This window comes from Miscanthus floridulus, chromosome 8 (genome assembly GCF_019320115.1).
Source record: "Miscanthus floridulus cultivar M001 chromosome 8, ASM1932011v1, whole genome shotgun sequence".
In the NCBI taxonomy this organism is placed as follows: Eukaryota; Viridiplantae; Streptophyta; class Magnoliopsida; order Poales; family Poaceae; genus Miscanthus; species Miscanthus floridulus.
The window spans coordinates 87,128,526-87,139,377 of NC_089587.1; the positions used below are offsets into that span (position 1 = coordinate 87,128,526).

The 10,852-nt window shown below is 44.2% G+C and overlaps 2 protein-coding genes across 2 annotated transcripts; both read left to right on the forward strand.

Moving 5' to 3' along the window:
- Positions 1-99: 99 nt before the first annotated feature.
- LOC136476889 (spindle pole body component 110-like) lies at positions 100-5,348 on the forward strand. Its single transcript, XM_066474856.1, has 14 exons — positions 100-525; positions 1,533-1,660; positions 1,738-1,809; positions 1,892-2,005; positions 2,292-2,360; positions 2,445-2,501; positions 3,180-3,233; positions 3,332-3,394; positions 3,484-3,546; positions 3,634-3,795; positions 3,924-4,079; positions 4,554-4,634; positions 4,711-4,772; positions 4,869-5,348. The coding sequence occupies exons 1-14, from the start codon at positions 294-296 to the stop codon at positions 4,948-4,950; spliced, it is 1,395 nt and encodes a 464-aa protein (XP_066330953.1). The 5' UTR covers positions 100-293; the 3' UTR covers positions 4,951-5,348.
- An 811-nt stretch (positions 5,349-6,159) lies between these two features.
- LOC136472859 (transcription termination factor MTEF18, mitochondrial-like) lies at positions 6,160-9,074 on the forward strand. Its single transcript, XM_066470570.1, has 2 exons — positions 6,160-6,719; positions 6,813-9,074. The coding sequence occupies exon 2, from the start codon at positions 6,927-6,929 to the stop codon at positions 8,856-8,858; it is 1,932 nt and encodes a 643-aa protein (XP_066326667.1). The 5' UTR covers positions 6,160-6,719; positions 6,813-6,926; the 3' UTR covers positions 8,859-9,074.
- Positions 9,075-10,852: the final 1,778 nt, after the last annotated feature.

Below are 10,852 nucleotides of genomic sequence, written 5' to 3' on the forward strand. Positions count from 1 at the left end.
CCCAATAGCTGTCCGCCACGTGCGCCCCCGCTCCGCCACCACGTACCAGGTCACGTGCCCCCGCCCGCCACCTCGCAGCGTCATCAAAAAGATCTGCGCGGCGCGGCGCGCCTGCCTGCGCCCGAGGGAACGAACGACACCGGGCAGGCGGGCACACGAGCGCGGGCGGGCACGCACGAGTTCGCGAGTCCCCTCCTCCCCCCGCGTGTGCGTCGTTGGAACCAAGGATTGGATTAGCCTCGCCGAGGCGGAGGGGGAGGGAGAAGCTGGTGGTCGGCGAGGGGCTCGCGGGGATGGGGATCTCGAGGCCCCTTGTGGCGCTGGTGCTGGCGCTTCTGATCGCCGGCGCCGGCGCGAACGCCGAGGAGCCGGTGGTGGCCGCGGACTCAGTGGCCGGCGCGGTGGAGGCCGCGGCGGCGCTCAGGGAGGTGGAGGCCGCGGCGGCGCTCAGGGCGGAGGAGGCTGCGGAGGCCGCGGCGCTCAGGGCCGAGCTGGGGCAGCTCCGCGCGAAGATCTCCGCCTTAGGTCAGTGCCCAAGCCTCGAATCCACGGGGCGCGCTTGATTTTGCTCTCGGGATGTTTTGGGTTGGGGCGGGTGGTGGTAGAATCGTCGATTTTATGCCTCGCGGCTAGGTTAATTCGTGCTGTTTCACTGGATTGACGCCGCTCCGTTGAGCTCCGAAGTTTAGGGCCCAATTCAATTTCGCGGTGGTTGGTGAGCTACCCGGATCTGTTTGGTGGGGGGTTTAGCGTCTGCCTTTGCTCGATTGATCGAGGAGCTCGGGGTGCTGCGAGATTTTATTGATTCCCTTCGTGCTGATTTCGACCATGGGATGAATGCAAAATTGGATAATTCTCTCTTTTTGGTACAAAACTGGATAATTCTCTCTTTTTCAGGAAACTGCTCATTTTAGGGAAAAATACCCAGCTCCTTCTGTTGTTTATACACCGTTACCACATAGTACTTCTACTAGCTTTTTTTTCTGGCTGCCGTTTTACTTTACTTTATTTATTTTGTTTACACAAAAGTTCCCATTTACTACTACTGTTACATTTACGACAGTGGGCGGTGGGCCAGTGTGTAATTGCAGCTCTTGTGCTTTTGCCTTGGATCAGTTGGATGGTGAACCACTGCCATAATAATTTTTGGGGCCTGCTTCATTGACGTGTACTGAAAATTCCAACCAAATACACTTCACACAGACCATACAGGCCCGTAGTCTTAATTGAATTGAATAGCTCGGGAAAGTCTAGCAATATTAATTGCAGTAAAACAGTAAATTAATGGTGCTCTGAAGACGCCTGTACTACTGAAGAGTATAGACTCAAACTGTGCCACGGCATGGAAATAATATCTTTTCATTGTGGTATTGTTTCTGTCATAAGCAAAGCAGTTTGCTTTACTATGCCACTTTGGCATTCTAAATTAGCCTATGTGACCAAATTCATTTCAATTTAGAGTCATACAGATTGAAATCGCACGTAATGATCCCTTCTAGTAAAACGTCATTATGATTGGTTTCATGCTACAGAGTCAGACGTAGCAGAGCGATCTCAGTTACTGAAGAATAAGGACGATGCCATCAAGAACCTGGAGAAAGCCATTGAGGAGAAGTCAAAGGCTATTACCTCTATGCAGGGCGAGATTGCTTCTCTCCAGGTATGCAATTTAAAACACAACAGTTGGTCTTAAACATTCTTACAAATAACTGTGCACTTATGCTTATCCATGTACAGGCAAAAGGGTCTGTAGCTGCCAAGGAGCAGGCTAACAAGGCCAATGCCAAGGCTGTTGAGCTTGAGAAGCAGGTATAGATTATAAGAGTTCATGAACATTTGGAACGTGCTAGATGTGTTTACGATTTCTCATTTTATTTTTCTCCTGTTCTAGATTGACAAGCTCAAAAAGGATATTGAAGCACAAAGTAGCCAGAAAGCAGCACTAGAATCTAGGGCCAACGATGCAGAGAAGAAGGTGGAAGAGCTGAATGAAAAGCTTAATACAGTAAGTGCATAATCCTTGTCTATGGAATAGTTGTGGTCAACTTCTTTTTAATTTCATGTGCTACTGTAAGTGTATATGCCATCTGCTTTTCCCTTTCTAGTTGGCTATATACAAGCCTGCAACACATTCTTATGACACTAGCAGATCATTAAATTAGATATCTATACTAGAGTCTGAAGTCCATTGAAATTTTAAATTCTATTGAAGTCATTTGGTGAAAGACCATTCAACCAAATGGATACTTTAGATGTTGGATTGCATTGTTCTTATATTTTGTCCTTGCTAGATCCAAAAGGAAAGTGAGGAGCAAAAACGCAAAATCAAGAAGACAGAACGTGCTCTTAAAGTCGCCGAGGTATGCAACAAGTTTGTTTATTATTAATGCACTGCTGTCCTGGTTGCTGTGGTATTGTTACATATTTGTTCTTTCACATCGTAGGAGGAATTGATGAGGTTGCAGTTAGAAGCAACTGCTAAGGCAAAACAGCTGACAGAGGTAAGGATATATTCTGTCGCTATCATCAGTTGTACTTAATGAATTTAGAAATTTTAGCAATGTAATAACATCATCTGAGCATACTAACAAACATATAATAAGACAAAAAGTTACTAAATTTATTGCAGTGCAGGTTTGCTTTATACTCTCGGGTATGGATGGTGTTCAGAGTGCAAACATGTCTGTTTATATTCCACAAAATCATTTTACTAGGCAAAGCATGTTGAAATCCTCTACTACTACTACTACTGATCTATTCCATATTTCATTCGCTTTATTATTTACTATTTCTGTTTAAAAACAATCACAAAGTAGTGTAAGAACAAATAAGTTCAATCTGCATAAATTATTGTGGTTCCCAAAAGTTATTTGTAGTAATCTATCAAGACATTTATTTCCTCCAGTTGGGTGGTTCGCTACCAGTTTTAGAGATAAGTTTCGATAAATCTTTTGTTCCATAATAGCTACATACCTTTTAAGATGCACTATTTGTTGCTTGGCACTTCACTAGTGTGTTTAAAGTTATAATCGTTACCTACTTACCTAGACTAGGCTAAGCAGAGTATACATATTGTAGTTCTACTGCCTTGAACAGCAAATGCTTGTCTTCGATGATGTCTTTTCTTGCTTGTTCCCATCTACCGCATATTTATGATTCATTCTCGTTTCCTTTTTCAGGTTCATGGAGCATGGCTGCCACCTTGGTTAGCGGCACAGTATGCTCACTATGTGGTAAGAGCGGAACCACAAATATTTATCAATGCAATTTTTGTTCTCATGGAATTTACATGCTCATGATCTCTCACCGCTGTATTTATCATCATTTGTAGGAGGTTGTATCAGGCCACTGGAATGAACATGGAAAACCTGCTGTGCATAATGTTCTGCATAAGGTGCCTCTTCATACTGCTTTTATTTTCAATTCAAAATGCATTGCACAAATAAAACTACCATTTATATGTCTGCATATCTAATATTTCAGGCTTCAGAAAAATCAGCTCAGGCAAAGAAATGGGCTGAACCTCATATTGAGACTGCTAAGATGGTAATGCCCATCTGTTCATGTACTTAGTCTCTTTTGTTTTACCTTGCACTGACAGTTTGCTGACATTGTTACTTTCTATGATTGAAGAAATGGATTCCTGTCAAGGAAAAATTGGTTGTCCTGAAGAAAAATGCAGAACCTTATGTACAGAAGGTATCAACAAGATCAGTGGAGTTTTACGAGTCGTCAAGAGATGCTGTGACACCTCATGTTGTCAAAGTTAAAGAGTTCGCTCATCCCTACTACCAGGTAATTGCTGCATTTTCTGTTTCAAGAATATATACAGTTTCATCCACTACTTCAAGGGCAGCAACGTGTTGATTATAGTAATCCATATGCAGTTGCTGATATTCATTTATTTGATTATGTTGATCCAGGAAGTCAAGAAGTTTTCTAAGCCTTACATTGATCAAATTGCTGAGATCACTAAGCCACATGTTGAGAAAGTTAGAACTACTCTGAAGCCATACACTAAGAGAGCAATTCATGCATATGGGTCATTTCTTGAGTCGGCAACCACATACCATCGACAGGTTTGTGGTTCTTTTTTAATTCCATTCCAGTTCCTGTTGTATGCCGTTTCAATATGTCCTATTCTGCCATGTGCTGTAGGTAGTAGCTGTAGCCTAAAGCCACACTTTGATCTGGTATCCAACTCGTGTGACGTGTGCATATCTGCTCCCCAGTCTTACCTCTTACCCTCTAGATGTAGCATGCCGAGCTGCTTATGGTTGCCATGGGACATGCCCTTATTTTAGCCTTCTTTCCTGAAGGGTGCTGTATAAATGTTTCTGCATAGGGTCTAGAAATGATAGCCCTTCTCTTGATAGTTTGTTGTGTTCTCTTCTATTTTTAGCTGCTTCATTAAGTTAATGAATTTAACTTTTGTTTTGATATACTTTTAGCTGGTTGTTATATATGTTTAGTTCTTTCTATCATGTGATATTTTTTATTTTTTCTTTTAAAAAAACTGATGTGACAAAATTCTAACATGTTCTCCTTTGTAGGCTCAAGCAAGCATCATGGACTACCTTCACCAGCATGACATAACAAAATCATTTGCAACGAAGGAGTTAGTTTGGTTCCTGGTAAGCACTCCACATTAATTCGGCAGGGAACCACAGCTTTAGTGGTCATCTAACAAACATACTTATTTATGTACAGGCTTCTGCTTTGCTAGCTCTGCCTGTCTTCATTATATACAGGCTTCTAGTAGAGACCTTCTGGTTAGTTTCTCATAAATTAAATGCTGATTTCAATCCTAATAGCTATTAGCGAGACCTCAAGTAAACTGAAAATTATCTTCCGTTGCTTTTATGTAGCACCAAAAAGAATAAAAGGCCTCGTGGTGGTAACGGTAACCATGGCCACAAGAGACACAAGCGGCGACACGCTGACAAGTAGATCAATTTACTGAACACGTTAGGGTTCAGTATGCTGTGTATTGTCGCAGATCTTTGAGCAGGATTGGATTGCTCTCCCTCTCCCTGAGGCTGTTCTGCTGAACCATGGAGGAAGGAGACTTGGGTCATAGGCACCCTTACCGTGAAAGCATTGTACACCACCAACATTTCTCTTCGTCTTTTACATTTTCACCCCAGGTGTGTGTAATATGGACTTCAGTGCAGCAGACCTTTTACCTGCACTTTGCTGGGGTTCAGGGGGTTATGCCTCGGCCTTTGTTTGATTGGTCATTGTTTATTGTAACTTGTGAATGCGTTTGAGTTGGTGTGCTTGTTTTTGTTGGGGACCTACATTCGAACTTATTTACTTATGTATACAGTGGTTGGTTGTTTAGCTAACTGGATGTCTCATGTTCACTTCATTGATGTATGCTTGGTCGACACCATGATCTGGTAGAAGAATGGTGGTTGACTCAGTTGCTGAAGTGTCATGAACAGGAAAAATATATGTCTATAAATTGCTAGCCATCTGGTATGCTTGTGTGTTTGTACCAAAATCCAGAAACTGCACATCAGTTTGTCATGTAGGGTCCGAGTGCTGAACCTGACGACATTTGGCTCGTCTTCGCTCAAAAAAGAGAAGTTTGTCGATGAAATTTTGCTGAAGCTGTGAAAAATTTAGTCTGCACAAGTTTGGCTTAGGCATGTTCGAACCAGAACTTTTTCTCCGTGAACAGACCGGTCTGCCAAGTGGCCGCTTTGGCACTGATATGGCTTTAAACAAAACGTTATGAGCTATCTTTAGGGCTGTGTTCGGCTGGCTTGTTTCCAGCCGGCTGGCTTGTTTTCCCTCTCACAGAATCACTATTCACGTCCTGCCAGAACAGTATTTTTCTCTCACAACAATCAGCCGGAACAGTATTTTTCAGTCCTGCCGAACAGGCCCTAGATCTCTATAATTTTCAAATCTATCTCCATATCAGGTCAAATGAAAAGATTTAATTTTCAAAAGAAATCTATCTCCATATGAGGTCAAATGAAAAAGGAAAATGTTATGAAATAAAGATTACTATTTGCACAAGGAAAAAGAAAATGTTATGAAATATAAAGTTGTAGGTCTTGTCAAGCTTAGTGATTTTTGTGTATTTATCTTCATCATTGTTTATATTGAAAAATTCTAATTTTCTAAGTGATCCATTAATCTTGGGATTTATCGGCTTAATCTTTCAAATATACTCCTAATGGTAGGGTATGTGCGCATTAATAGGGGTGTGAATATGTGTCAATATATATGAGCGTCTAGATTTGTCTAATTTACAGATAAAAAAAAAGAATCCTGCCAATTGAAGTGACGTAATTTAAATCTCACCGTTTCGATTGGCCGTAAGATTATATTTTCTTTGCAATTTTTCGTTTGAGGCAATTAAATTCTGCAAAGGACGAGATATAATAAAAATCCTTTTCTGGGCTTTGTTCCGCGCGCGACGGCCCATCAGCTGCTTCCACTCCCGGCGGCCGGAGCACACCCAAACCCCATGTCCCCACCGCAACTCAACTCCGCCGCCGCTGGCCGCACCGTCTCGTCCGCCGCGCGCCACCAGCAGCCTGCCTCCTCCCACCTCCTCGCTCAGTCTGCGCCCTCTTTGCCGCAGCTTCATCTGCTCTGCCCCACTCAACCAAGGAGCTCGCGCAACGGCTGCCACTGCACGATCTGCGCCGGCGACCGTTTGACGCCGCCGCCTCAGCAGCAGCAGCGTGCTACGTCACTTGGTACGCTCTCCTTCTGGTACTAAGCATCTTGCCCCCGTGGGAGATATCGATCTTAACATTTGCCTTATTTGTCGTTTTGATTTCCGCGTGCAGACTGGGCGCTGAGGGTGCAGAAGCTGGAGTCGCCATCGATGGCGGCCGTGGAGTAGCACGCCAAAGTTGGCGCCTTTCTTGCCGTCCTGCCAGCGCTTCCAGCTCGGTTTCCCCATGATCCTCCGGAGCGCACTAAGGGCCGGTCGCGGCCTCAGGCGGGTTCCCCTGGTTCAACTCATTGTGGAGCACGGTGAGCCGTACCGAGCACCACACCGGTTTGCTACTGATACCCGGGATGTTGAAGAATCATCAGCTGTGTTGAATTGGTGGGGGGTTACCCCAACTGGTCATGGGTATCAGTTGCGGGCTTACTCGGCTGCTCCTGCACGTGTTAGGGGTGAGAAACCCTTGGATTGTGCTGATGCAGTGGCAATGGTAGATGAGGAGATCAGGCGAATGAAAAAGATGCGGGTGTTCTGGACCGCTCAGCAGACTTTCATGGAGTACCTCCATGTCACCAGGGGGCTGAGCTTTTCGGATGCCGAACATATAAGCAAGCACTCACCTGCCTTTGTGAGCAAGCTGCTGAACCAGGTGAAGGATGCTATCAAGGACCCTGTGGAGGGGGATGAGGCAGTGTTCAGGTCAAAGGTGAAGACAAGGGAGATGAGGGATGAGAGGGCCACTAATGCGTTGCAGCGTCTGTTCAGGTATTATCCGATCAATGAGTTTGAGCCATTCTTCGAGAGCATCGGCTTCAAGCCGAGTGAGTATGAATCCTTTCTGCCTCAGGATCTCATGTTTCTATCCGATGACGAGACATTGCTGGAAAACTACCATGTTCTTTGCAATTATGGGGTTATGCGCACTAAGATAGGGGGAATATACAGGGATGCTGGGGAGGTTTTCAGTTTTGGTGATGGTGTGCTTGCATCTAAGCTAAGAGCTATTGAGGATCTAGGGTTCAGTAAGACCACTGTGATAAAACTTGTAACCTGTTGTCCTGCTGTATTGACACGTGGCCCACTCGCTGAATTGAAGATCATAAAGTGGCTAGATGACATTGGCATTCAGAGAGACTGGATTGGTCAATTCTTATCTATAAAGAAGTCGTATAATTGGAGAAAGATGGTTGAAGTTCCTCAATTTTTTACTGAATTGGGATTCGACAAGGAGGGTATTGGTAAATTGATCAGGCAACGCCCAGATTTCTTGTTGGATGGTTCTGGAAAGGTACTGTTTAGGGCAGTTGCCATCATGCTGAAAGCAGGGTCTGGAAAAGAAGATCTGTTTAATCTTTTCATGGACTTCCCAGATGTACAGGCCAGGAGTTTCGCAAGGAACATACAGAGTGTTATACTATTCTTAACTGGCATTGATGTAAGCGAGGAGGATATTAAGAAGTTTGTGGTAGCAAATGCATCAATGCTGGGTTCTGCTCGAGTGAAGAAGGCAAACAGCATTCTTACATATCTCAATGTGGGGAAGAAGCGTTTGTGGAAGATTATAATGGAAGAGCCACGTGAACTGATGAAATATGCATTAGGGTTAAAGGTCAACCGCCTACCGCCTTGTGACAGGACTGAGAAATCACTGAAGGAGAAGGTGATTTTTTTGAAAAACATAGGATTTGAGGAAGGCTCTGATGATATGAATAAGGCACTAAAAGCTTTCCGTGGTAAGGGTGATGAGCTACAAGATCGGTTTGACTTTTTGGTGAAGATTGGATTTGAGCCCAAGGATGTATCGAACATGATCAAAGTAGCGCCGCAGGTTCTGAATCAGAAGATACATGTCCTTGAGTCCAAGATATCTTTCCTTTTAAATGAGACATCATATCCTCTAAGCGCTCTGGTTGGATACCCCGCGTTCTTGTCGTTCACTATAGAGAGAACCAAAGCTAGGTTTCTAATGTACAATTGGCTGCAAGAAAGAGGGCTGGTTCCTCCTAATTTTGCTCTATCCACCTTATTAGCTTGTTCAGAGAAGCGGTTTTTTAACTATCTGGTCCTAAAACATGAAAAGGGTCCAGAAGTCTGGGAGAAGTTGAAGAAAGAGGTAGCTGCTGACAAAAGCGTGCACTGTACTTCAGATGATTTAGCATGATGTTATTTGCTGAGTGATATTTTGTGGAAAGGCAATGGAGTGCTTTTGCACATTAATTAATGAAGAATGTACATGGATGGTAGTAACTGATATTTGAACTTAGTTCCATGAATATTGTTTTTGTTTTGTTTTATCGCTGGTCTGACAGACCTCGGATCTGATTATGGCACATCCAACCTTTGTAAATGTCATCAAGCACCAACTATTCGCATATGAGCTAAATCATGCATGCTAAAGTTTTTTTTTCTTTGTTTTTTTTATTTTTTTACCATACGTGTGCACCTGAATGTGAAGTTCTACTGTACGAAATCGATTAGCGAAGCTCACATGGCCATCAATAAGGCACCATATATAGACGCAAGTGTCTTGCTGATCCGAAACAATCAGCAATGTCTAGCCTGTGTGTCTATTGATTTGTTCTATCTCAACAAGAATTAGCCTGAGCAATGACATGGAGCTTGACGTCAATAATCAGCCTGAACAGCTGAGGCAAGAATCTGATTATTCTTATCAAGTTTGTGCCACCTGCAAGTTAAAGCGCATTAGCGATTTTGACACCAAGCAAGAGGGATGTGCTTCAGCCTCCGAAGGATCCAAGATTCATGGAGCAAGCAACCTGCAAAAAAGAAGCCGAACGCACACCATAAGTTGGAGTAGTTAGGATTAGGCGATTAGCACACCAATGGCAGTTTGGTTTTGAGCTTGAGAACCATCAACCACGCAAGCAAACAGAAGCATCACAAAAAAAAAAAAAAAAAAAACTGGAACTACGAGGGTATGACCACCCCCAGATATTGCATTAAAAAGAAGACCTTATCACGCAGGCCCAGAAAACCCCCGAATCTCTGCCCCACCCTTACACAGCGGCACCGTCGCCCTGTGAGACCGGACCGGTCCTTAGACCTATGCGTGGGACAGACGAGGGGATTTTTTTTAACCCTAGCCTGAAATTCACTCCCACCGAAAGTCGAACCCAGGACCTGAGGAGTGCCGCCGGGACGCTCTAACCAGTTGGACTAGAGGCCCTTTGGCAAAAAAAAAAAAAAAGGACCATCAACAACCTGTGCCACCAGAGAAGTATATTCTGAACCTGGAGTCTGGAGAAGGGAGACTGTTAAGGCCTAAATGCACAGGATTAGCAAAGGAAGGAGTATCATATTCAACAGTTAAACTGTAAGATTCATCAGTGGCACAATCCTCATGAAGAAGAAAACTCTCACAACAGATAGTATTAAATCTTTGATCATTGCGTGTTTTCCGTAAGTACCAAAGAATTAAAAGGACCAAAACCTGCAGTGGCTTTTGATGGGCCGTACGTCCTGCAGAATAAAAGTAATATGAGAATGAAGCCCATGGTCCGAAGGAGTCTAAGTATCAACTTTCAGCCCAATGGTGGATCTAAACAACATGGGCCTACCGAAGCTACATTCACACCTGTCCAAGCACTCTTTTTTTTGAATGGATCCAAAAGTGAATTCAGTATGTATCCCTAAAAGAAGTGCATATAAGAAAAAAAAGTATTCTTTTTTTGATAAAAAAATGCAACATCATTTCTACTAATTGTTAGACCTAGAACAGGATCTCTAGGCATAGAACTAGCACGTCTGCTTGCTATTGAATAGAATCATGAGCCCTAGAACATCTACTAGTGAGAGACAGAGAGGGGTGGAGTAGAAGAACGTGTCGAACCTGACACCGCAAAGGAGGATCCGCTCGCGTCCGCCATGGAATCGGTGTCTGCGCTAGGGCAACGACGGTCGGTGAAGACGGCGTCGGTGATGCGCGGTGGCGACCGGCGGTGAAGGCAGTGGAGTCCGGTGACGCAGTCCGGAGGCGGCGCAGTGCTGTGATGGAGGTGCTTCCCGTCACTGGCTGCGCCCCTCACTAGATCGGGTTTAGGGTTTGTCGGTGGGGAGCTCGGCTCAGGCGAACCTCGTACTCAGAGCCGTCGGCCCCTACCTTTATTTATTGCGCAGTGTGACAGGGGTCTTCCA